This window comes from Polypterus senegalus, chromosome 1 (assembly GCF_016835505.1).
Source record: "Polypterus senegalus isolate Bchr_013 chromosome 1, ASM1683550v1, whole genome shotgun sequence".
NCBI lineage: Eukaryota > Metazoa > Chordata > Cladistia > Polypteriformes > Polypteridae > Polypterus > Polypterus senegalus.
In genome coordinates, this window is record NC_053154.1 from 278,841,563 (window position 1) to 278,865,984 (window position 24,422).

The window sequence follows — 24,422 nt, forward strand, 5'->3', positions numbered from 1 at the left end:
TATTCCTGTCATTGATTCTGTTACTTCAAAGGCCTACTGACTGTTGATTCTGCATGAAGCTTTACTGTATGTCAAGTCAGTCAGTGACAAATAGTGCTTCAGTCTGAAGCTGTATGATGGGACACGGTTTTCTCTGTATGATGGGACACGGTTTTTTTCTTTGCTATCCCAAAGCTTCGGAGGGCTAGGTTCAAATATTAGTCTGATGTGTGTGTATTTTTCACATTCCCCTGGTTTTCTCTCAAACTGGTATGAAAAAAGAAAGTGTGTATGTGTGGGGGGGGAAGTGGCGTCTTGTACAGCATTGCTTTCTGCTTTGATCTCAATTCTATCTGGACAAGTCTTATCACTGACTCATAAGCACATCTGGAAAGTATGGGCATACAGAAGTTCACAAGTCACATGAAAATGTTGTTTATTATAGATTATTTTCATTTTAGAATGTTTAAAATTAATTAAATAATGAATGGTAGTTGGTGGTATCTGCAGTGTAGCCAAAGTGGTTGCTAACTTGTATCCATCCAATCCTGTTTAATGGTTGTGTTGGACCAAAAGAGCTAATATAATCCTCAATCCTACTTAATTCTAAGGCTTCATCTTTCTATAGTTGACATCTTTTAAATGTGCAGAGATTCCAGGTATTTCTGTACTCCACAGCATTGTAATTAAGATTTACTTTGTGAACATATGTGCTTACAGTATTGCACACCTGCACCTGAAGTGGCCTGCTAAATGTTGCCATGCTGGTGTTTGAAATGACAGCCTTAAACTTTACAATTCAACACCAGTCAAAAAGGATTTTTATTTTATAATGACTAACTAAACTTACAGAACTCCATGAGTAACTTCCAAGTACAACCAGTGTAGATTCTCAATGGTAAGCCATTTTTATGCACACCTTTTTTCATAACTTTTTTAGTTTTTTGGTAACCTTTTTATCATTAGAATATTTACAAAGTTAATGTATTGGAAAGATTAAACTGAAACAGCATTGACGTTTTATTAAGTCATAAAAACAGAATGTGTCGGTTCATTGGACACACAGTGTTGCTTGCAAAGCCATACTTTGATCAATGAACTACAACATGAAGCGGAAAGATGTTACCGGCAACATACAGGAGTGTAAAAAAATGATTTGGGTAAAAGCAGTTTGCTACGATGTTTTTTCAGGAAAATAGAATGTGGAATGAATGAATGTTGTTTTAGGCTGAACAACGTATTCTAGAATAGTTTATGGCCTTTTATGAGACACAAAATAAATACAAAGACATTCCTCAGTTATACTTTCTGGGGACACTTTAACGCTGCTGCCTCAACAATGCTGAAGCCAGGGGTTGACAATCGGACCCATTCCTGTTTGTGTGGAGTTTCTGAATTTTCCATGTGTTGATACAGGTTTTTCTCTCTTCCTTTGGTATTGCAGCTTCTTCCCATAATTTTAGAGATATGTATATTATGAGTGTTGTTAACTCTAAACCACCATGTTAAGAGGCAGTATGGGGTGTGCTGTGCTGTGAGATGAGAGTAGCATCTCATCAAGGGTTAGATTCTGTCTTGCACCCGACAATGCTGAGATACAATCAGGCTCTACGAGCTCTTGTATGGATGAAGTTGGCTATAGGGCTGCATCAGCATGCATCTGTAAAGGAAAAAAAAATATTTGCTGAAAGGAAAAAAGGTTACAGAAGATTTTGGCTGTTTAGCCTCATCAGGTGTGTAACTGAAAAGAAAACTGCAGGTAACAAATATAGGAGGAGCAGGAGGGAACAAAGTCAGGGCAGATGGAAGGAGAAAAGGTGAGAGTAGGCAGGAAATAAAGCTGCCATTAGTGAAGCTGAAGAGACAGATTTAAAAAGTTAGTCTGTCGTTAAGACCTGGAGAAATGTTTGATCCCAGGCAGTGTATGACTGCCTTTTTCTTAAAAAGTGTATTTGAAGTCCAACCAAGGCCACCAAGTGAGTGAAAATGGATGGATGATGATAGTATAACAAAAGCTAATTTCATCCTTGATCATATAAACTAATTCACTGCAAGATGCCTATAGGCCTCCATTTGTCACCAAACTCTTAATCAGTAGCTAACTTAAGTGTTTAAAATATTAGAATGTTAAAAGCCTTCCATAATAGTAAATGTTTATATTTTTATAGTTATATTAGCGCTAACAAGTATTTTGTTATTTTAAACCACACTGCTCAGTTTGTTTGGGCTGGCATGGTATAGCAGTGGTATTACCAGCGTTTTTTATTCTGAGTGCTCCAGTTTCTTCCTACAGTTCAAAGACCTGCTTGTTAGGTGGACAGGTGATACCAGACTGGTTTGTGTGTGTCCAACCTACAATAGCCTGCACCCTGTCCAAGAATTGTTCTTACTTTGCAGACAGTGTTTTCTGGGACAGGATCCATCTGGTTTTGAAAGTGGATGGACGAATGCTCAATTCAGTCTAACAGTGGAGGCTAGTTTTGTTCTCTGTGAAGAACTGAAATATGATATTGAAAATGTCACCCAGTACTATCAGAAGCAGTGCATACAGAGAGATCACCCTAAGAAGGAAGATGGGGTACAACTTAGGAATTTAAAAAGTCTAAAAGCAAAGCACATCTTTACCAATATTTATCCGTGCAATACTTCAAACAGTGTCAGACAATGTACCTTTTTAAAAATGCGGAAAATCTGTAGACAACACTACAGAAGATGCAGACCATTATGAAAAGTAGCATTCATGGAGGTTTTCCAAAGTAAAGCTTGGTGAGCTCTTTTGACACTTTCCTAGGTGCCAGACCTTAATTTCAGTGTTCTATAGATATGCTGTATCTACCCAGCGACTGCGTGTGTGCCATCTGTTTTTACTACAAGAAACAAATGTGTGGGGGTGTCTCTTATCAGTTTTGCTGGATGAGTGGTGCATTTTTAATGGATTTCTGTTGTTAAGATTATTGACCCTCCATTAAAGACTGACGTCATATCATTTAGGAGGGATTTCTCATTGTTTGAGGCCAAACAAGGTTGAGTGTTTTATTCATGCAGTTGTTCTCCAGGACATTTTTTGCTCACTTACTTCTTTCAATAGGTTTGTTCTAGCTTCTTGAAGATGAAGATTCAGGTACCAACTGAACTCGGTGATTGTTATTTAGTAATTTTAGAGGAACTCATTTAGATGCTGTTAAGATTCAAAAGAAAACAAATCGCTTGTGCCCAAAGCTAGGTATCTGCATCAAATTCACAGCTACTGGTACATTATCTATATACGTGTTTATAATATCGGCTGTGGGTAGCTGTTAAGGGCTGGTGTGTTTGGATTAATTCAAAATTGTCACAAAACTAACATGCACATGATCAGAACGTTTATAGAAGATGGGGTAGCGGCAAAAAACTAACACAAACACAAATCAGCTGCATGCCAGCGGTGAAAGTTGAGCTCCGATAATTGTAGCTTGGAGGCAGCAGCGCTTCCTGTACCTTCTAGTGTAGAATAGATTTCCTGAACTCTGCAGGTGCTGATGTCCACACGTGCCATTTTCCACCTGTAGTATTGCTCCTTTTTGAATTGAACATGAACCTTGAACATCAATCCATCTTTATATTAATTAATAGTATGCAAAGTCACAAAGCAAATTAGACAGTGAACAAAATTAGATTATTAGTAGTGTCAAAACAAGAACACTGAAGCAGTATGTTCTGTATGTCTATAAGAAATTCAGCAAAAATGAGTTTGCTTGCTGATGTCTTTCTATTACAGTTGGTTGACGATGTGCACACACATGCAAACTGAGCTGTGGTTATTTTTAAATTTAGAAGTAATTTAAATTATCAGAAAAAAAATTTTTACAATGGGAAAACATTCATAATGAGTATAAAGTGAGTCATTTATGCAAAAAGATATAAACACTGTCTGTTCCTTGATCCTTTTCTCCATCTGTATTTAGCCTGTATCGGAGGGACAAGAACAATTTTCATCTCTAAAAATATTACAGAATGAAGATGAGGTCACTAATAAAAACAAAGGGACAGATCACAGGCATAAGTGGACCTCCAGAGTGGTGAGTTAGAGAGGTTTGGTGTAAAATAATCTAACTAGGAGGGTTCCACAGAGGACGGCTTATTTCCTCCTATGCGCTCCTGAATTCACTTTTTCCCAATGTTTTTGAAGGCTCCATGTATTATAGTAGATTTATTTATCAGTCAATGTAGCCTTTGATAAACAAATGGTTAATTATTTGTGTGTCTCCTGTGTTATCGTTTCATTCACTTTGGAACACTCTTCAACTGTTTACAGTAGGTTCATTAAAAATACAATGAATATAAAATTGTACACGGAGGGAGAAACTACTAGTATGGAAAAACTGTGGCTCCATTTTCAAAAAAGCATTTCTTAAGATAAAAGGTGCATGCAGCAAAATAATTTGCCACTTCTGCTCAATAATCTCTGGCATGTCTGTTCATAGTGAAAAACAGATGGAACTCAGTCAGTCACAAAACTATTTATTTAGAGAGAGAGTGAGAGATGCCATGGTTCACTGTCACCTTAAGAAGGAGCATGCCAGCTCTTAAAAACGATCTGACAACACTCCAGCAATTCTAATGTAAGTGTTTTTTGTGCAGAACAGAAAAAATATACAACATTGATCATATCAGTGCTTAAGGCTGCATATAATAGGTGAATACTGTAATGTAATTTCTCCTGTCTTGCTTAGCTAAGTAAATTGACAATCAGGTCTCTAAGTGAGGTTCAATCCCAGGAAAAGCAGACTAAGTGGATGAAAGCTGAGTGCATCTCATCACTGTATACAGAACATTTTACAGACCCAGCCAGAATTACACTGGAGCAGATCCCATACATTGTCATGTCAGTTGCTGCTTATTAACTTCACAAAGGGAGATGTTATGACTAGCAGAGGCTTTCAATTGTAATTCCAGTCTGAGTGAGAGGTTTAAAGTTAGTGGCTAATTCACCTGTGAAATGGGTCGAGAAATCCAATTAGTGCTTGTAAGGTAAGGTAGTTTTAATCCAGGCCACCCATTAATTTTTGTTGACCCATTTAATCAAATTGTTAGGTCTTAGAGTCCACTGGATGGTAGACTTCATGTTATTCTGTTACTCTAAGCATATTTATAATAATTTTTTTTCCAGTGAAATTGTTGCTGTTCATAATATGCTAATTTTTTATTTTTCACAGTAAAAAACAACTCCTTTGGATGATTATGTAACCATTACAATATGTAAAATGTACTTTCCTAAGCACTTTCAACGTGGCTTGTATTTCACTTTAATGAAAAAAACACCTTGCTACTTTTAAAGGTATCTTAAGCTACACTAACAAATGCTGATATGACAACAATGGTTGCTGTATAGTTTGATACCTACAAGGAAGAAGTAAGACCATGCTACATTTAGATTGGGAGTTAGAAATTATATACCAAAATACAGATTTAGCATGTGCCAGGATGTTGCAATGATATGAAATAAAAGGCATACTTTTTATTATCAGCAACAGATGTTTGTGTGCAAGAATTCATTTAAGAGTACTGAATATATTGTATCCACTGTTTTTCAAAGATCAGATTACATTGTCGGTTATGCTCGTTATAAAGATATTACAGGGAAAGTAGTTATATTGTAATCAGTTAACAGTTTAGGTATTGCAAAAATGCATCTATTACTCATTTACTCTTATGTAACAAAAACTTAACAAAGTTAATGTGTTATAAAGCATCAGTGAATAGATTCTTTATCTTTGTGCAGTGTGGCATTTCATATGTTGGTAAATTACTTATGGATCTTATGGATACTAAGGATTCATAGGCCTTATATTGTTAATAGATATGTTTTTTGCAGTACCTAAACTAAAGTGTTAGCATAATTGTCTAGTTGATACCATTCAACATTCTCAGAGAATGTATTTGTGTTCCCATTATCAACCAAAACTCCATGCACCTATTTCTGGAACCTGCTTCTTTCTTTCAAGGATGATGGAGCTGGTGCACACCCTGGGCTGTCTGTCAATCCCAGTGCACATTCTTGAGCACAACCATACTCCCTTGCATTAGGCCAGTTAAGCTAATACACATCTTCAAGTCAAGTCAAGTCAAGTTAAGTTGTGAAGCATGCACTGGTACAGTGTGTTGCTGCACCCACCACACGACGAAACAGCTCGGGATCTTGGTAGGCAACCCCATGGCAGACACATGGTCCAGTCCCACCATCCGGAAATGACCATCTACAGTGGTGTGAAAAACTATTTGCCTCCTTCCTGATTTCTTATTCTTTTGCATGTTTGTCACACAAAATGTTTCTGATCATCAAACACATTTAACCATCAGTCAAATATAACACAAGTAAACACAAAATGCAGTTTTTAAATGATGGTTTTTATTATTTAGGGAGAAAAAAAAATCCAAACCTACATATCCCTGTGTGAAAAAGTAATTGCCCCCTGAACCTAATAACTGGTTGGGCCACCCTTAGCAGCAATAACTGCAATCAAGTGTTTGCGATAACTTGCAAGGAGTCTTTTACAGCGCTCTGGAGGAATTTTGGCCCACTCATCTTTGCAGAATTGTTGTAATTCAGCTTTATTTGAGGGTTTTCTAGCATGAACCGCCTTTTTAAGGTCATGCCATAGCATCTCAATTGGATTCAGGTCAGGACTTTGACTAGGCCACTCCAAAGTCTTCATTTTGTTTTTCTTCAGCCATTCAGAGGTGGATTTGCTGGTGTGTTTTGGGTCATTGTCCTGTTGCAGCACCCAAGATCGCTTCAGCTTGAGTTGGCGAACAGATGGCCGGACATTCTCCTTGAGGATTTTTTGGTAGACAGTAGAATTCATGGTTCCATCTATCACAGCAAGCCTTCCAGGTCCTGAAGCAGCAAAACAACCCCAGACCATCACACTACCACCACCATATTTTACTGTTGGTATGATGTTCTTTTTCTGAAATGCTGTGTTCCTTTTACGCCAGATGTAACGGGACATTTGCCTTCCAAAAGTTCAACTTTTGTCTCATCAGTCCACAAGGTATTTTTCCAAAAGTCTTGGCAATCATCGAGATGTTTCTTAGCAAAATTGAGATGAGTCCTAATGTTTTTTTTGCTTAACAGTGGTTTGCGTCTTGGAAATCTGCCATGCAGGCCGTTTTTGCCCAATCTCTTTCTTATGGTGGAGTTGTGAACACTGACCTTAATTGAGGCAAGTGAGGCCTGCAGTTCTTTAGACGTTGTCCTGGGGTCTTTTGTGACCTCTCGGATGAGTCGTCTCTGTGCTCTTGGGGTAATTTTGGTCGTCCGGCCACTCCTGGGAAGGTTCACCACTGTTCCATGTTTTTGCCATTTGTGGATAATGGCTCTCACTGTGGTTCGCTGGAGTCCCAAAGCTTTAGAAATGGCTTTATAACCTTTACCAGACTGATAGATCTCAATTACTTCTGTTCTCATTTGTTCCTGAATTTCTTTGGATCTTGGCATGATGTCTAGCTTTTGAGGTGCTTTTGGTCTACTTCTCTGTGTCAGGCAGCTCCTATTTAAGTGATTTCTTGATTGAAACAGGTGTGGCAGTAATCAGGCCTGGGGTGGCTACGGAAATTGAACTCAGGTGTGATACACCACAGTTAGGTTATTTTTAACAAGGGGGCAATTACTTTTTCACACAGGGCCATGTAGGTTTGGATTTTTTTTCTCCCTAAATAATAAAAACTGCATTTTGTGTTTACTTGTGTTATATTTGACTGATGGTTAAATATGTTTGATGATCAGAAACATTTTGTGTGACAAACATGCAAAAAAATAAGAAATCAGGAAGGGGGCAAATAGTTTTTCACACCACTGTATCTGCCACAGCCAGGTGTTACTTGGGCAACCTCTTGGCCTCGTCCAGTCACTCGGGTCCCCAACAATGAGGACCCTATAAGCTGGATCACCCTCAGGGAATTGCGCCACATGGCCATAGTGCCGTAACCGACACTCTCTCAAAATGCAGGTAATGTGCCTTACTCGGAACTCCATGAGCAAACGCTCATTCGACACAAAGTCAAACCAATGATACCCAAGGATTTTCCGGAGAGACACAATACCAAAGGAGTCCAGTCTTCGTCTCAGGTCACTGGATAGCATCCATGTCTCACAGCAATATAGCAAGACAGGAAGCACCAGGACTCTAAAGACTTGGACCACTTTCCGGCGACCTCATGACCCCCCATACTCTCCCAATCCATGTACTGACTTCATAGGAAGAGTCACCAGAGACATGAATGTCACTGCCAAGGTAAGTAAACCTCTCGATAAGGTCGGCACTCTCTCCGCAAACAGACACACTTCTGATTGCTGTGCCAAAGAGGTAATTAAAGGCCTGGATCTTGAGTTTATCCAGGACTCTCACAAGCCCAGACACTCAGACTCCTCGCTCAGACTCTCAAGAGCACCAATCAGAGTCTCCATTGACTCCACGAAGATCACAGCATCATCAGCAAAGTCAAGATCAATGAATCTTTCTTCACCAACAGATGCCCCACAGCCGCTGGACCCCACAGACCTTGCCCAACACCCAGTCCATACAAGCATTGAATAGAGTAGGAGCAAGAACACACCCCTGACGAACCCCAGAATCAACTGGGAAAAACACAGAGGTTCTGCCTTCACTCTGCACAGCACTCACAGTACCAGTGGAGGTATCTTCTGGAGGTAGAAAAAAAAATTCTCAAGAAAATGGACATAGGAAGCTATTTAAACTCCATACACACTATGTTTGGGCTACGATTCAAACATAGATCTTTTGAGCTATGAAGGAACAGTACTATCTCTCCAATGTTATTACACTTGTGACATTCAGCTACTTCCTATCCCACAAAATGCACGCTGTATAAATGCAGCTTATTATTATTATTATTATTCAAAGTCTCATGGACTTCCGTACAATCTCCTTTTATTAGAACTGTGTATTGGGTTTAGCAGTTCAACTCTGGACTTTTTTTTTTAAACGCTATGTTGTTGTTTTCCATAATAAGGAGACAAAACCTGAACATATAGTAATATATGTAGTGTGATTTTGCTAGTGAATTATGTAGCTTATGTATATAACCTCTTTTTGATTTGTATTCCACACAGTGCACTACATAACCTTTTAGTTTCTTCTGTACTCTGACTGGTTGTAGACACTGACTTGTCTCTTAGGACTTCTCTATCTTTTTCATGAGGACTTCATAAACATAGACCTGCTTTGTGTATGTGAACCTACCATTTTTACTTTCTTAAACTTCACTTCCTGTATATAAAGAAATAATTTTTGTCCCGTTCAATCGGCAATGATTCTATAAACTCTAGGGTATTTGTTACCAGCTAGTGTAGTGCTATATCCGAACTCAGGAAACATTTGTAGTTATACTCGTATTGTCACTGTGCTCATCAACACAACTGAGATAACTGTGAGGTCTCATGAGACCATCCAAGATTTTTTACTACTCTTTGTATACTTTCTTGTGTGTTTGTCTATAGTATGCATCAGTATGCTTGGTTCCAATCAGTGTGTGGGCACATGCTAAAACAAACATTTATATAAATAGTAACTCCAATGTCAGGACATCCCACTTTTTTAACAGCATTCTAAAAAAAAGTACATAAACATTTTCTGTTGCCATTCACTAGGATGTTTGTGAGTTATTGTTAGAAAAATGCCCTAGCACTACAAATAAAACTCTGTTAGTGAAACACTGTCAATAGTGTGTCTACTATCAAAGTCAAAATTATGGAACTGATTAACAACCTCTCTGTTAACTTGTCAAGCGAACTGTCCTATATGTTATCCGGGTTGACCAGATTACTTTCTTTTTATAAGAAGTGACATTATTTATAGTTACCTGGAACATATCTAGTATGCAGCAACTTCTGAAAAATACACTTTAAGGGTTACAAAACAGTTATTACTAGAATGGCAGTGACTTACTTACTATCACAGAATTACTTACAATCATGAAGATGATATCCGTCATCAAAATCTCGCTGGGCATAAGAAATCACAATGTCAACTGGGGCCAAATGGGATTTATTTTTCTGAAGTACTATAAAAATAATAATTTACAATATTCAATTATTTAATTACATACATACATTTGCTATGCACTTCTCAAAAAGATTATTTTCATAAATACAAATATCTTTCAAAAGTAAAAACAGTTGGTTTTACATAAAAATTAGTAAAATACATCCACTGAGGAAAGACCTGTATGTCTGGTATGATCCATTATTCTTGGTGCCACTTTGATTTTGTGAAAAATGCATGGTAGTTTTGTCAAAAACAAATACTTTTCCTCCCAACAGCCCAACAAATGTTTGCATGAAGATGCTGACTGGTGTATAACTTTTGTCAGGATACACTTTAATCAAGGAAAATTACACCTGTTTTATCTTCATTAAAAGCAATAACAAGTCTTATTAATATGAATTTTTGTTTAAGCTAAATATCTTTGTAAATCAATCTTACTAGTTTAATTTTCTTTCTACTTCAGTGGTGCAAAATATAATACTTTGGTTTTAAATATCACATTCAGTGTATATATTCAACATTTTTTTATTTGTAAATCCTGAAAATAAAGATAATGAAAATTAAGTCAAATTTTCCTTTTCTTACTATGGTAATATCAAAGGTATTCTGTAAAAATAAAAACTTATTTAAAGTTGCCTAATACAATACATTGTTAAATCATTTTAATTTGACAGACCACAAAAAAAACAAGAATCATTTGTTTAACCAGTAAAAAAAAAAACAAATAATACAGGGAAAAAATTCCAGTTACACTTATGCCATATAAAATAAATGAACAAATGATGCTTTTGTTTACTGATAGTGTACTTTAGTGTTTTTGGTGGATAAAACTGGCTTTGACAATTATTACTTGAAACAATATAATATTGCACATCTCATTTTGCAAATAAATCAGAATATATTAGGAAGGTCCCATCACAGGATGAGCACATCCTCACACAAACACAAACACACACACACACACACACAGGAACAGTAAAGACTGGCACTTTTCTCAGAAATGTTTCAGTTCTATGTTACAGTTTCAGATTTCCTTCAGTGAATCCTCTTGTGTGCAAACGGTGTTTCTGCATGATTTGCTTAGTACTATTAAAAATAAGCCATCTATCCATTTTCTATTCTGCTTGTACAGTGCATTACAGGGAGCCAAAGTAGTTACTATAAATGATTCAACAATCCTTAATCCAGTTTTTCTGATGACTGTGGTAGCCTGTCCTGCAGATGTCACCCTAGCACCACTGAAAACACACTAGTTTTAGTACGATTATGTAAAAGAAGCTATCAAAAATAACAATACACTATACTTAAATAAATCTATGTTTTCCTTCAACAGTACAATCATTTGCTGAATAAATAGAACTCTGCTTTAATGATTATTTTTAGTGATTATTTTTTATTCGCCAAACTGCAATAAATAAGATTAAGTAAAGAAATTGGCAATAACTCACCTCATAGTTTAGAATTGCTTACTATCTGCTGAACCACAGCCACTCACAGAGTTACAGCAAAGAAAAGAGAAATTGTCTGTTATGTTAAACACAGAACAGAAAAAGTATGAAATCTACGAGTGTTTATTATTTTTATTGGTGGAATTTTACTGTTGAACACTAACATGGCTGGAATGATTTAACTGACTTTATCAGTTTCTCGCTTTTGTGAAATAAAATTTAGCAATGTCATAAGTAATGAGGGTATCATGGTGGTGCAGTGGTAGCGCTACGGCCTCTCAGTAAGGAGAGACAGCTTTGCGTCCCGGGTCCTTCCCGCATGGAGTTTGCATGTTCTCCTTCTACAGTTCAAAGAAATGCAGTTTAGGTGAACCGGCGAACCTAAATTGGCCTTAATGTGTGGTTAGTGTGTGTGTGTGTGAGTTTGTCCTGCAATGGTCAGGCACCCGGTCCAGGGATTGTTCCTGCCTTGCACCCTATACTAGCTGAGACAGGCTCCAGCAAATCCCTGCAACCCTGTTCAGGACTAAACAGGTTGGAAAATGACTGATGACATAGGTAATGACTGATATAGTAAGGAAATTACAACATTTTCAAGGTGAGGAAGCAGGATGTACAGTAAATTGTTTGCAATTCACATTTTACATTTAATTTATCTAAACCAGATATTAACAAAACAGTTGTTTTATTTTAAAACTGAACCAGCACTTTATACTGAAATTAGTAGAATGAAACCACATATTGTCATGTCTTAAGCCTGTGCAAAAGGATTTCCATGTCTTCCTTCACCATATTCACTTCTATGTCTTCACTGGTAGCATGGAATTAGTGTACATCATAACAGGAGTCCTAAAAGCACAATATACAAATAAACAGCTATCACATGGTTCTTGAAGAATAATGACAAATATATTAAAATATTATATCTCTTAATTATTCAAAAGAATGCCACATATAACCAAAAGAGTCTCTCCATTCTTAGGGTACATAGTGCTGCAGTAATATCTCTGCATGTGACTTTTAGAGATCTTTTAAGTGATTCAGGAAACAAATCAACTTCCTGTCCAAAAATAAATCCAGACTGTTGAAATTTTGAGTTTAACGTTTAAGAAGACTTTTTAACTTGGGTCATTCATTACCAGAATGAAAAAAATGCAACTCATGCATCAAATCCTATATTAGGCAGATTCTTGTCTTGTTTTGCAAAATGATACATGAAAGTATAAATTATTGAAGGAAATACCTATTTTACTTACTGGGAGTCAAAAAGGCTATGCGCTCCAATAATAAAGATAACGTTTTACTCAAGTGAACACTATTCCTGAAAGACCACCGTGTGTGTGCTATTTTTGCAACCAATTATTTGAATTAAGTTTGATCCAATTCTTGCCCACTACAGTTCAAAACTAATTATGACATTTTACTTTGCCATTTAAATGCACTCAGTCAAGAAATGTGTCCTTCTTCTCCTTACTTACATGGAGAATGAAGAAGGGCTTTAGAAGATACAGGATTGAAGATAAATAGGAAGACAGAATATATGAGCTTTAATGATGATCAGGATGTGAACACGAAGGTTAAAAGTATGGTTTATAAGACAGTGGTAAGACTATCAGCGCATGGAACGAGATATGGGCAGTAAAGAGAGTGCAGGAGAAGAAATTAGATTTGGCAGAAATAAGACTGCTAAGATGGATGTGTGCAGTTACAAAAAATTAATAATAATAATAAAAGAGACAATCAGAGGTATAACAAAAGTGGGAGAGATATCTACTGCAAGTATATCTATGTAAGACTGAAGACTGTAAGAAAGACTGAATATGTGGGAAGAGAAAGCGAGGGAGATCAAAGCGGAGGCAGATGGATAAAGTAAAAGAACGTCTGAAAGAATATAGTTTGCCTGAGGAGAATATGCTGGACTAAGCTGTATGGTGATGGTTAACCCCACATATAAGTGGGAAAAGATTAAGAAGAAGAAGATTCTTTCTTTTAAGGCAGCTAATTCAGTTAGACCAAACAGTCTGGGGGGACTGTTGGGGACTGAGTACAGGCAAGAAACTTAAAACACTACTGCAACAATCTGACTTCCGCATAATCTTTTATTACCCAGCAGAAAACAAATTAGGACAAAATATTTTGGGTGAAGGGAAGCTATGTAATGCAAAATTCTGGAAGGTTTAAAAATATACTACTTACATCTCTATGCGTGGACTTGGGTCTCTAGAAAGAAAAAATAATTCAGTTAGAAATGCATAATACCTTTATACAGATTTTGTTTCTTCTCCTGTTTACTTGCTGATGTCATTTTACCATGTATTGCTTTATAAATATCTAATCATATACATAAAAAAGATTTGTTACTCACTCATAACTATCTGTATATTTCATTCTCCTGTAGAACTTGGCAAGTTTAACAGATACAATAATGCTTGGCAAGAGAAACATCAAGCACCACCCTAAGCTGTACCAAAATGCATTCTGGTAGAAAGAAAACAAAAATAACAATACAATCAGGCAAATGTTTTGACTGGAATATACTGTAAATGTAGTATCTATATATAATTCAGTATTTAGGTGAGCTCTGCACAGGTCTAAATTTCAAGACTTCGTCAATGACTTTTTTTCACTCTTACCCTTTTCCACTGTTTCCCCACAATGTTTACACAATCTGAAGGTTGTTAAGAAGCACTTGAATAGTTCTTTTCATTTTTAAAGACTGAGTCACATATACTTAAAATCAACATAATGATGAAAAGATATGTCAGTATGCCAACTTTCAATGAATAAGTCAAAAATACAAAAGACAACTTATTGTGCTAGATGACTACCAAGTCATCTTGAAAGGTAACCAGGAGAACAGAAATAGTCTATAAAAAAAAGGGTGTAAACCGAGAGGTCAGCCACACCGCAACTAAATCCAAAATGAGAGTTAAAAAAATCAAAGTCAAAATAACTCAAGTGGATAACCAAAAAAGCTTTTAGAAAATTGTAGTTTTTGAAAAAAAAAAAAATCCACAAAACTGACCATTTAACCTGTTGCATAATGATCATCGGGGTTGAGAATCATGACCCTGCTATTAACAATGGCTGAAGCAATCCAGCAATGGGCTTACAAAATAGAGATGCCCGCAAAAAACAAAATGGTATCTGAAATAAGTCAAAATAAACATTCATAAAATGTAGTCATTTCATAACAATAATTATGTTTTGCAAGCTTTTTGGGATCAATAAAGTACAGCTTATCTGAGAGTCAAAACACCAGTTTTTGACAAGAACAGGCCATTCAGCCCACCATAGTTTGTTGATTTGTATTTACCCATATTGTTACATGTATTACAATCTGTTATGTGGAAACACTTTGTTTGGAATTTACCTTTATCAAGATAAATCACTATTTTTTGAATATTCTGATTTTTCCCAAAATGGTAACTTTTTTTTTTTTAAGTTACAGGACATGCTTCAGAAATTTCATATAATTTATTATTATATTCAGTGTTCTCAATATGTTATTATCCATTCTATACATCAATTCTATACATACTTTTGCTCTCCTTATGATATTGTTCTGCATACCACACCATACTTTATATGCTGCCTGTCTCCAAACTTCTGTGTTGTGGGGGAAATAAAAATTGATAGAGAAGCCAAAATGAACGGCAAGCAATTTTGTCAGTACTACCCCAGTAAATACTAAAATGACAAAAGAGAACTAAAGAAACCTTAGGGACACAACTGTAAAAATCACTGAAAATGAGAAGGAATGAACTGAACAAATATTTCACCCAAGTATTTATAAAGAAGATACAAGTGGAATACCTCATGTAGAAGTAAAAACAAACACTTGAGTTCATAGAATTTAAAATAAGAATTAGATGTGCTTCAAGGCCTCAATATGTTGAAGACCAATACAAACCCTAGACTTGATTGGATTTTATCAATTGTATTGATTGAATTGAAAGATGTCATCTATAAAACCTAATAGGCATATGTCAGCAGTCACTTCAGAAAGTAGGAGTACCTGAGGACTGGAAAGTTGCAAATGTGACTTCACTCTTCAAGAAGGTATAATGAGAGATGCAACAGAAAATTACCTAAACATTTTTATTTCTAAATAACAGTCAGCATGGGTTTATGAGGGGAAGGTCCTGCAAATCCAACCTTTTAAATTTGTTTGAAGAAGCAACCAGAATAGCTGCAAAGCATACAGTTTAATTTACCTAGACTTTCAAAAAGCCTTTGATACAGTTCGACACCAAAGATTAATTCTGAAACTAGCACCTGTAGGCAACCTACAAAACTGGATTTCTAGTTGGTTAACCAACAGGAAACAAAGAGTGCACATAAAAGGGGAATGATCCACATGGAGCAAGGTCATCAGTGGTGCCCCTTAAGGGTTTGTCCTTGGTCCATCACTTTTTCTGATTTATACAGGTGCTGGTCATAAAATTAGAATATCATGACAAAGTTGATTTATTTCAGTAATTCCATTCAAAAAGTGAAACTTGTATATTAGATTCATTCATTACACACAGACTGATGTATTTCAAATGTTTATTTTTTTTAAATTTTGATGATTATAACTGGCAACTAATGAAAGTCCCAAATTCAGTATCTAGGAAAATTAGAATATCAATTAAGACCAATGCAAAAAAAGGATTTTTAGAAATGTTGGCCAACTGAAAGGTATGAACATGAAAAGTATGAGCATGTACAGCACTCAATATTTAGTTGGGGCTCCTTTGGCCTGGATTACTGCAGCAATGCGGCGTGGCATGGAGTCGATCAGTCTGTGGCACTGCTCAGGTGTTATGAGAGCCCATGTTGCTCTGATAGTGGCCTTCAGCTTTTCTGAATTGTTGGGTCTGGCGTATTGCATCTTCCTCTTCACAATACCCCATAGATTTTCTATGGGGTTAAGGTCAGGCGAGTTTGCTGGCCAATCAAGAACAGGGATACCATGGTCCTTAAACCAGGTACTGGTAACTTTGGCACTGTGTGCAGGTGCCAGGTCCTGTTGGAAAATGAAATCTGCATCTCCATAAAGTTCGTCAGCAGCAGGAAGCAGGAAGCATGAAGTGCTCTAAAACTTCCTAGTAGACAGCTGCGTTGACCTTGGACCTCAGAAAACACAATGGACCAACACCAGCAGATGACATGGCACCCCAAACCATCACTGACTGTGGAAACTTTACACTGGACCTCAAGCAACGTGGATTCTGTGCCTCTCCTCTATTCCTCCAGACTCTGGGACCTTGATTTCCAAAGGAAATGCAAAATTTACTTTCATCAGAGAACATAACTTTGGACCACACAGCAGCAGTTTTGTCTTTAGCCCAGGCGAGACGCTTCTGATGCTGTCTCTTGTTCAAGAGTGGCTTGACACAAGGAATTCGACAGCTGAAACCCATGTCTTGCATACGTCTGTGCGTGGTGGTTCTTGAAGCACTGACTCCAGCTGCAGTCCACTCTTTGTGAATCTCCCCCACAGTTTTGAATGAGTTTTGTTTCACAATCCTCTCCAGGGTGCGGTTATCCCTATTGCTTGTACACTTTTTTCTATCACATCTTGTTCTTCCCTTCGCCTCTCTATTAATGTGTTTGGACACAGAGCTCTGTGAACAGCCAGCCTCTTTAGCAATGACCTTTTGTGTCTTGCCCTCCTTGTGCAACGTGTCAATGGTCGTCTTTTGGACAACTGTCAAGTCAGTCTTCCCTATGATTGTGTAGCCTACAGAACTAGACTGAGAGACCATTTAAAGGCTTTTGCAGGTGTTTGGAGTTAATTAGCTGATTAGAGTGTGGCACCAGGTGTCTTCAATATTGAACCTTTTCACAATATTCAAATGTTTTGAGATACTGAATTTGGGACTTTCATTAGTTGTCAGTTATAATCATCAAAATTAAAAGAAATAAACATTTGAAATACATCAATCTGTGTGTAATGAATGAATCTAATATACAAGTTTCACTTTTTGAATGGAATTACTGAAATAAATCAACTTTGTCATGATATTCTAATTTTATGACCAGCACCTGTATTAATGACATTGATTCTGGTATAGTCAGTAAACTTGTGAAATTTGCAGATGACACTGAAAATGGAGGGATGGCAGACACTGAGGAGGCAGTAAAAAGACTTCAAAAAGACCTGGATAAACATTCAGAAATGGACAAACTCAAAAAGACCTGGATAAACATTCAGAAATGGACAAACACCTAGAAAAAGCAGTAAAATGTAAAAAAATTCAAACTGCTGCACACGGGCAAAAGGAACATAAATTATAAATACAAGATGGGACATGCTGTCATATAAGAAAAACCTCTGAAGAGGATTTAGGAGTATATGTTGATGTAACGCTTTCATCGACCAAGCCACAGGTATTCAACTCCGGTCCAGGTGGGCCACAGTGGTTGCAGGTTTTCATTTTAGCCATCTTCTTAATCAGTGAGCCGTTTTTGCTTCTGATTGAGTTGTTCTGCATTAGTTTTAATTGATGTGACTCAGACTCCTTAGTTGTTTCTTTTTCCTTAATGAGCAGCCAAACAATAATGAGACACAAAACAAGTCACTACATGACCAGCTATCCTGAAAATAAATAAAGGTGAAAGTCTAAGTCCTTTTGTCAGGTTACCAAAACATCTTGATGGAGGTCTTAGAAAAAAAAGAAAATCAACAGTCTGCTGTTACAGAATAAGAGCAGCACCAAGTCATGATATTCAATAACAGCTTTAACAGAAACTGATTGGAGTGAAATTGGCTGGAGTTTGTCACTCCAATTTAGCTGGTCAATTGTTGGCTCATTTCACATTACATTTCTGTTTGGCTGCCATTTAATGAAGAAATTAATAAATACACAAGACTGAATCCTTAAAAACAGGGCTATTAAAATTAAGGGAAAAGGAGTTAATTAGCAGTGAAAATTGCTCACTGATCAGGAAAAGGGTTAGAATGAAAACCTGCAGCCACTGCAGCCTACCAACGGATTTCAACACCCCTGGACTAAGCAATCTATAGAAGCAATTAAAAAGGAAAATAAAATGTTAGGTTATATCATGAAAGCTGTTGAATTTAAGTCAAGTGACGCTATGCTCAAACTATATAATACATTAGTGAGACTGCATCTGGAGGACTGTGTGCAGTTGCGTTCACTACAGTACAAGAAAGATATAGCACCAACTGAGCAGGGGAAAGCAACCAAGTGCATCCCATGTCCTACTCTAACAGACTTAGGGAATTAGACCTGTTTAGTCCTGAGCAGAGTAGACTGCATGTGGATCTAATCCAGGTATCTAAAATCGTCAAAGACATTGATAAAGCAGATCCAGCAACATTCTTTCATCTTATGAATGAACCACATACTTGAGGACATCAGTGAAAATTAAGTGGAAGTGCATTTAAAACTGAAGCCAGAAAGCACTTCTTTTTTACAGAGAGTTGTGTGACCCTGGAACAAACTACAAGACATGTACTTGAAGCAGAAACCCTGATAACCTTTAAGAAGAATCCAGATGAGATACTGGGACAGCATAGCTATTAGCTAAATAAATAGGCTTCATGGACCGAATGGTCTCCCCGTTTGTCAAACTTCTTATGTTCTTATGAGTACAGGACATGCCCTACTCAAATAAAGAAAGATCAAGATTATTCAAAGTCTTGATGAGAGAACACAATCCATTTCTACATTGTTTGAATCTGTTTGTTCTGTTGATGGCGTCATGGAAAGCTATAGCCTATCCTTGAAGAAGTCAAGGTATGAGGCAACCGCAAAACTGATGCCAGTACTCTCACAGGTGCGCCCACATATGCACCCACAGGCGCTCTTACACTGTGTGAATTTTGTTGATAATCAACATAATGAGCACATCTTTGGCATGTTTGAAGAAAATCCATAGAAAAATACACATACACACAGAAATGAGTAATCTACACAGAGAGTATGCAGACCCAGTATTTGGAGTTACAGTATAAGGCAGCAACACTAACCACTCTGCCCTCTGTGATCTAATTCAATATTTCAGACTCTGAAGGGCATCATCGAGGTATATAAATCTTCATTCAAAATAGGAGGTGTTACTTCAGTAATCAAGCACATGAGATAGGAGACACAATATGTGGGTAATCTTCCTGCTTTAGCTCCCATCTTCAGATTAGAAGAACACCAGTGACTCGGATTCACTGCTGTGGCAGACCAGGAGAGCGTGAGGAAGAGCATCGCAAAGCCTGGTGTTAAATGATCTAAACATTGTGTGACAACTATGTTATGCGGTAAGCCTGATCCTGCAGAGTACAACAAATTACTTTGCCCTTGGTTTAGTTTACAAGATGCAGGAAAGCAGCTATAGAACTCTCCTTGCACCGCTGCCGATTAGAGATGGCGAAACACTAGCAACCCCAGACACAACAGTATACATATTTTACCCATATTCATTATTACGAAATTTCTGTTATAACGAAATATTTCTATGAACCCACGAATATCGTTAAAACAGGATTCCATCCGTATTAGCCATCATTTATGAACAGACTATATATGAGATAATGGAATAATTTAGCAATTACTTAAACAAACAAACAAGAACAAAAGAATGGTCTTTCTCTTTATAAACATTGTGAAGATGACAGTTAAGTTATGCTGATTGAAAAGGAAATGTAAATAGTACACAGTTGGACCAATTTTAACAATGTTTATGTGCAGTTTAATATTATAGAAAATATAACGACAATTCACTGTCTTGAACTTACCAAGGAGTTAACAACATTTTTACAGACAACTGTCTCAATAGAATCCACAGCATTGGTAAAAGGTTTGCAACGGGCAACATCTTGAGTGACCTAGAGCAGAAAAAAAAACAACTTTATTGTAAAGACTTTCTTTGCCAAGATTTGGTTTTAAATCCTCCTGTTTGTAGTCCATGTTGAGTTTGTATATCTGGACACCACCATATCCCTCTCTTATCTCAAATACACAGATTAATTAATAGATTAATTGGTGGCACTAAATTAGCCTTGTATAAGTTATAAGTATTTGCATGAGCGAACCCTAATGGACTAGCCTGTCAAGTGCTGGTTGTGGCCCTGTGCTCTGTGATGCATACTCATTTTTAGTTTGATGTTTATTCTACATTTCATATAAGTTATAAGATTTTTACATTTAACAAACTCTGAAATAACTTCACATTCTTCTCCAATATGTTGTACGATAATAATAGTATTTGTAAGCATGCAATAGTTGATGAAGTCTGCCCTTTATAACACCTGTTTGGTTCTATGAAAATATAGATGTCAGTATTTTATCCTGATAGATAGAAAGAGGTTTTACTTAAACCATTCTGCCTGTATTTAAATGTGAAAGAGGTCAATAAGATACACAATTCTATTCACATTTTACTAAAAAAAGATATAGAGGGAGGCTAGAGTTGTTGTTTGGATCTCACTGCTCAAAGCATACAACACGACAACTTCACACCATTACAGTAATTCATTGTTTTGATACATTTTTAAATTAATTTTTTTCATGTACTAGCATAGACCTGAAGACCTTTCATTATAGTACCAAGAAATTCAGATTATGTTATATTATATATTAAATTCAGTAGCAAGATGAAAAACCTTTTTTGTCAATATACCATATATTTTGTTACCAACATACATTAGAAGCCCTTCTGTCAAACACAACAATAAATTAATTCATTGTTTTGCAAACATAATGTAGGATTAAAAAAATAGTCCTCTTCTACTTTTATATGGTTTTGGAATAAGAAATATTTGAATACAATCTATAATCAGGGGTAGTATTAAGTTTATTTTAGCACTACAATGATAAAGTACTTTCCTCTTCTTCTGGAATTCCTAGAATAAGTCATTTGTGACTCATGGATCAATTTCCAATTACAACAATAGAACAATCATGTCATATTACAAACCTTAAACATACTTAAAACAAACATACAGCCATTGATTTCTGGGGCTACAAGATTTATAAAGTTTGTGTCTCTGTAACCCTAACTGGATTCCCATTCTAAGGACAATGAGTCAGAGAAAAGTACTTAATTACCTTTCCCTGTATAACAAGACAACTTTAAGACAAAAAAGTCCAACATATCTGAACCAACTAACATACAACAAAAAAAGCCAGTGCAAAAGGAAGTCATGTTATTTTGTTCTCAAAGAACATACACATGTTTCTGAACTAACTTCATAATGGGATAAAAGTGGCATTTTGACATGTGTTTATCCGGTACTGTATCATCATCACTGTGAATGATTTTCATATGTAGGTTTTACACACATTTTTCTCACATATCATTGTGCCTTCCAAAGTAAGTTTTCATCTTGCAGTTAGACAAGAGTGTGGTACCCACTTTAAATCAGTACTAGCAATACTGTAAAAAAGCTAGCGTTTTCAGGATTTTTGTACTGATATGGTACAGAAGTATTGGCTCGAGATTTCCCTAAAAGCACATGCAATGTCTGATAGATTTTACTAATTAAACTCTGTGTGTGAAATGTCTCAGTATACACAGACTGGGGCAGTTCTCTAGTCCGTATATACTAACCAACCAACCGCAAAGTATTTTTAATTTTAATTCTAACTTTCATTTTAATTCTTAATTTTTTTACTTGCACTTCATGTTGTTACACTGTGGACCCTGAGCTTTGCAGTTTCGTCTATCTGTATACTTGGATATGGTTGAGATGACAATAAAGTTCACTTTGACTTTACTATGAATGAATGCAGTTTTCTGCAAAACAGTGCTATCAAAATACATCATTTATGCATATATATTGCTGACAATAAACTGGACAACATATTTAGATTCAGTTAGCAAGAAATAAATGGTTGGTATGTATTCATTTTAATGGTTAAAATAATATTCTATGGTATGTTATTTCAGTCCAAAAATGTGTCCATGGTACTATAATGGCTCACCATTGACTTGGAATACAGAGCACCATTATTTTTGTAACACAACACATTGTGGTATCCAGATGGGGGTGGTACCCAGCCGGGACGGCCAAGACGACCAGAGGAGGGCTTGTGCCTCCTCCAGACCTCGAGGGGGCAACTGCCCTGGGTACAGAGCTGGGAAGCTCGACCCTGTAGGGGCACGTGGTTACCGCCAGCGGGCACCCAATACCTGGAGGACCCTGGACCTCAGCACTTCCGCCACACCCGGAAGTGCTGAGGGCAAGAGAAGCAGGGACACCCAGAGTGCTTCCGGGGATACAGCCGGCACTGTGGAAGATTGCTGGGAACACACCTGGAGAACATCCGGGTGCTTATTTAAAGGGGCCGCCACCCTTCAGAAGATAACTTGAGTCAGGTGGAAGACGGACGAGGTCTCTGTAGGAGAGAAGGAGGTGGTCTGGAGAGAGAGAGAGAGAAGGCATTGTTGTGTTGGCCAGGATTGTGGGGGTATTGGGGTCTGTTGAACTGAGTTGTAATTATGGAGAACCTCAATAAATGTGTGTGGGGTGATTACAATGTGTAAAGCTCACAGCCCCAATAAAACGGAAAAATCCCCAGACCGCCACTGGAATGCGGTCGGATTCCTACCTGGTGTGGCAAAGCATCAACGGGCATTACAGGGGTGCAGCGGGCTCCTGTGAGTGTGCTGTCGATGAAGGCATCCGGGATGGCATGGCGTATAAGAAGACCATGCCAAGGCAGACGCCTTGGTCAGACGGGATCCGGGATGTAAGTTCCCTGCTTGCCGGCAGCCAGCCTAGGAGGGGTGATCTTGTTTTGTGTTTGCAGGCAGGGCCTGCCCGGGTCCATACGAATGGCAGACACATGCTGAACCACGGCGCTTTGTTGACGCAGCAGCGCAGGGAGAGCTGCCATGAAGGAGATGCTGCAACTCGAATAGCCAGCATGTCGTCGCACCAGGAGGAGGAGAGCCAGGATGGCCGCGGACCAAAAGTCCCTCCCTGAGACAGGCACGGGATTGGACGGTGTGTCTTGTGTGCCCGCCAATGACTCTGTAAAGACGGGTCCAAGGAATGTCCTTCTCGTGTCTTTGCTGTGGGTGGGGCACTGTGGTACCCGGATGGGGGTGGTACCCAGCTGGGACACCAAAGACAACCGGAGGAGGGCTAGTGCCTCCTCCAGACCTCGAGGGGGCGACCGCCCTGGGGGCCACGGGTACAGAACTGGGAAGCTCGACCCTGTAGAGGCCTGTGGTTACCGCCAGGGGCACCCCAATACCTGGTAGATCCTGGACCTCAGCACTTCCACCACACCCAGAAGTGCTGGGGAGAAGAGAAGCAGGGACACCCGGAATGCTTCCGGGGATACAGATGGCGCTTCCGCCACACTGGGGCGTGGCAGTGAGAGATTGCCGGGAACACACCTGGAGCACATCCGGGTGCTTATTTAAAGGGGCTGCCTCCCTTCAGAGGATGACTTGAGTCTGACAGAAGACGGATGAGGTCTCTGGAGGAGAGAAGGAGGCGGTCTGAAGAGAGAGAGAGAGAGAGAGAGAGAGAGAGAGAGAAGGCATTGTTGTGTTGGCCTGGACTGTGGGGTATTGGGGTCTGTTGAGCTGAGTTGTAATTATGGAGAACCTATGGAGAAACGTGTGGAGTGATTACAACGTGTCTGCCTGTCTGTGTCCAGGTCATATTCCACAACATATTTGGATATACAGAAAGGTAATTTAGCTGTCTGAGTTTTTAATGAGCAAAATTAAACTGTTCAGAACAGAGCAAGCCTCCTGACTTCTTCCCATACCTTCCTACTCCATCTAGTGGACAAATTAAACATTTCAATGCTCTTAGCATATACAGTAATTAATACTTCACTGTAAGCATCTGCTGGTTTAGAATGAAATATTTTAAATGACCTCACATACATAGATTAAATCTGTTCTGAGATCTTCTAGTGCTTTTCTGAGCAATAAATAATTTGCAGTAATCAGTTAATTAAATGATGCATTGTCAATT

The 24,422-nt window shown here is 37.8% G+C and overlaps 1 protein-coding gene across 1 annotated transcript in view; it reads right to left on the reverse strand.

Moving 5' to 3' along the window:
• Window positions 1–10,040: 10,040 nt before the first annotated feature.
• Window positions 10,041–24,422, reverse strand: part of prom2 (prominin 2) — a 152,813-nt gene continuing 138,431 nt past the window's right edge. Inside the window, exons 22-25 of the mRNA XM_039775157.1 lie at window positions 20,220–20,309; window positions 13,842–13,954; window positions 13,673–13,696; window positions 10,041–12,325 (exon numbers count right to left, since the gene is read on the reverse strand). Coding sequence (XP_039631091.1) covers window positions 12,277–12,325; window positions 13,673–13,696; window positions 13,842–13,954; window positions 20,220–20,309 — 276 coding nt within the window. The 3' untranslated portion in view covers window positions 10,041–12,276. The remainder of the gene's footprint in view (window positions 12,326–13,672; window positions 13,697–13,841; window positions 13,955–20,219; window positions 20,310–24,422) is intronic.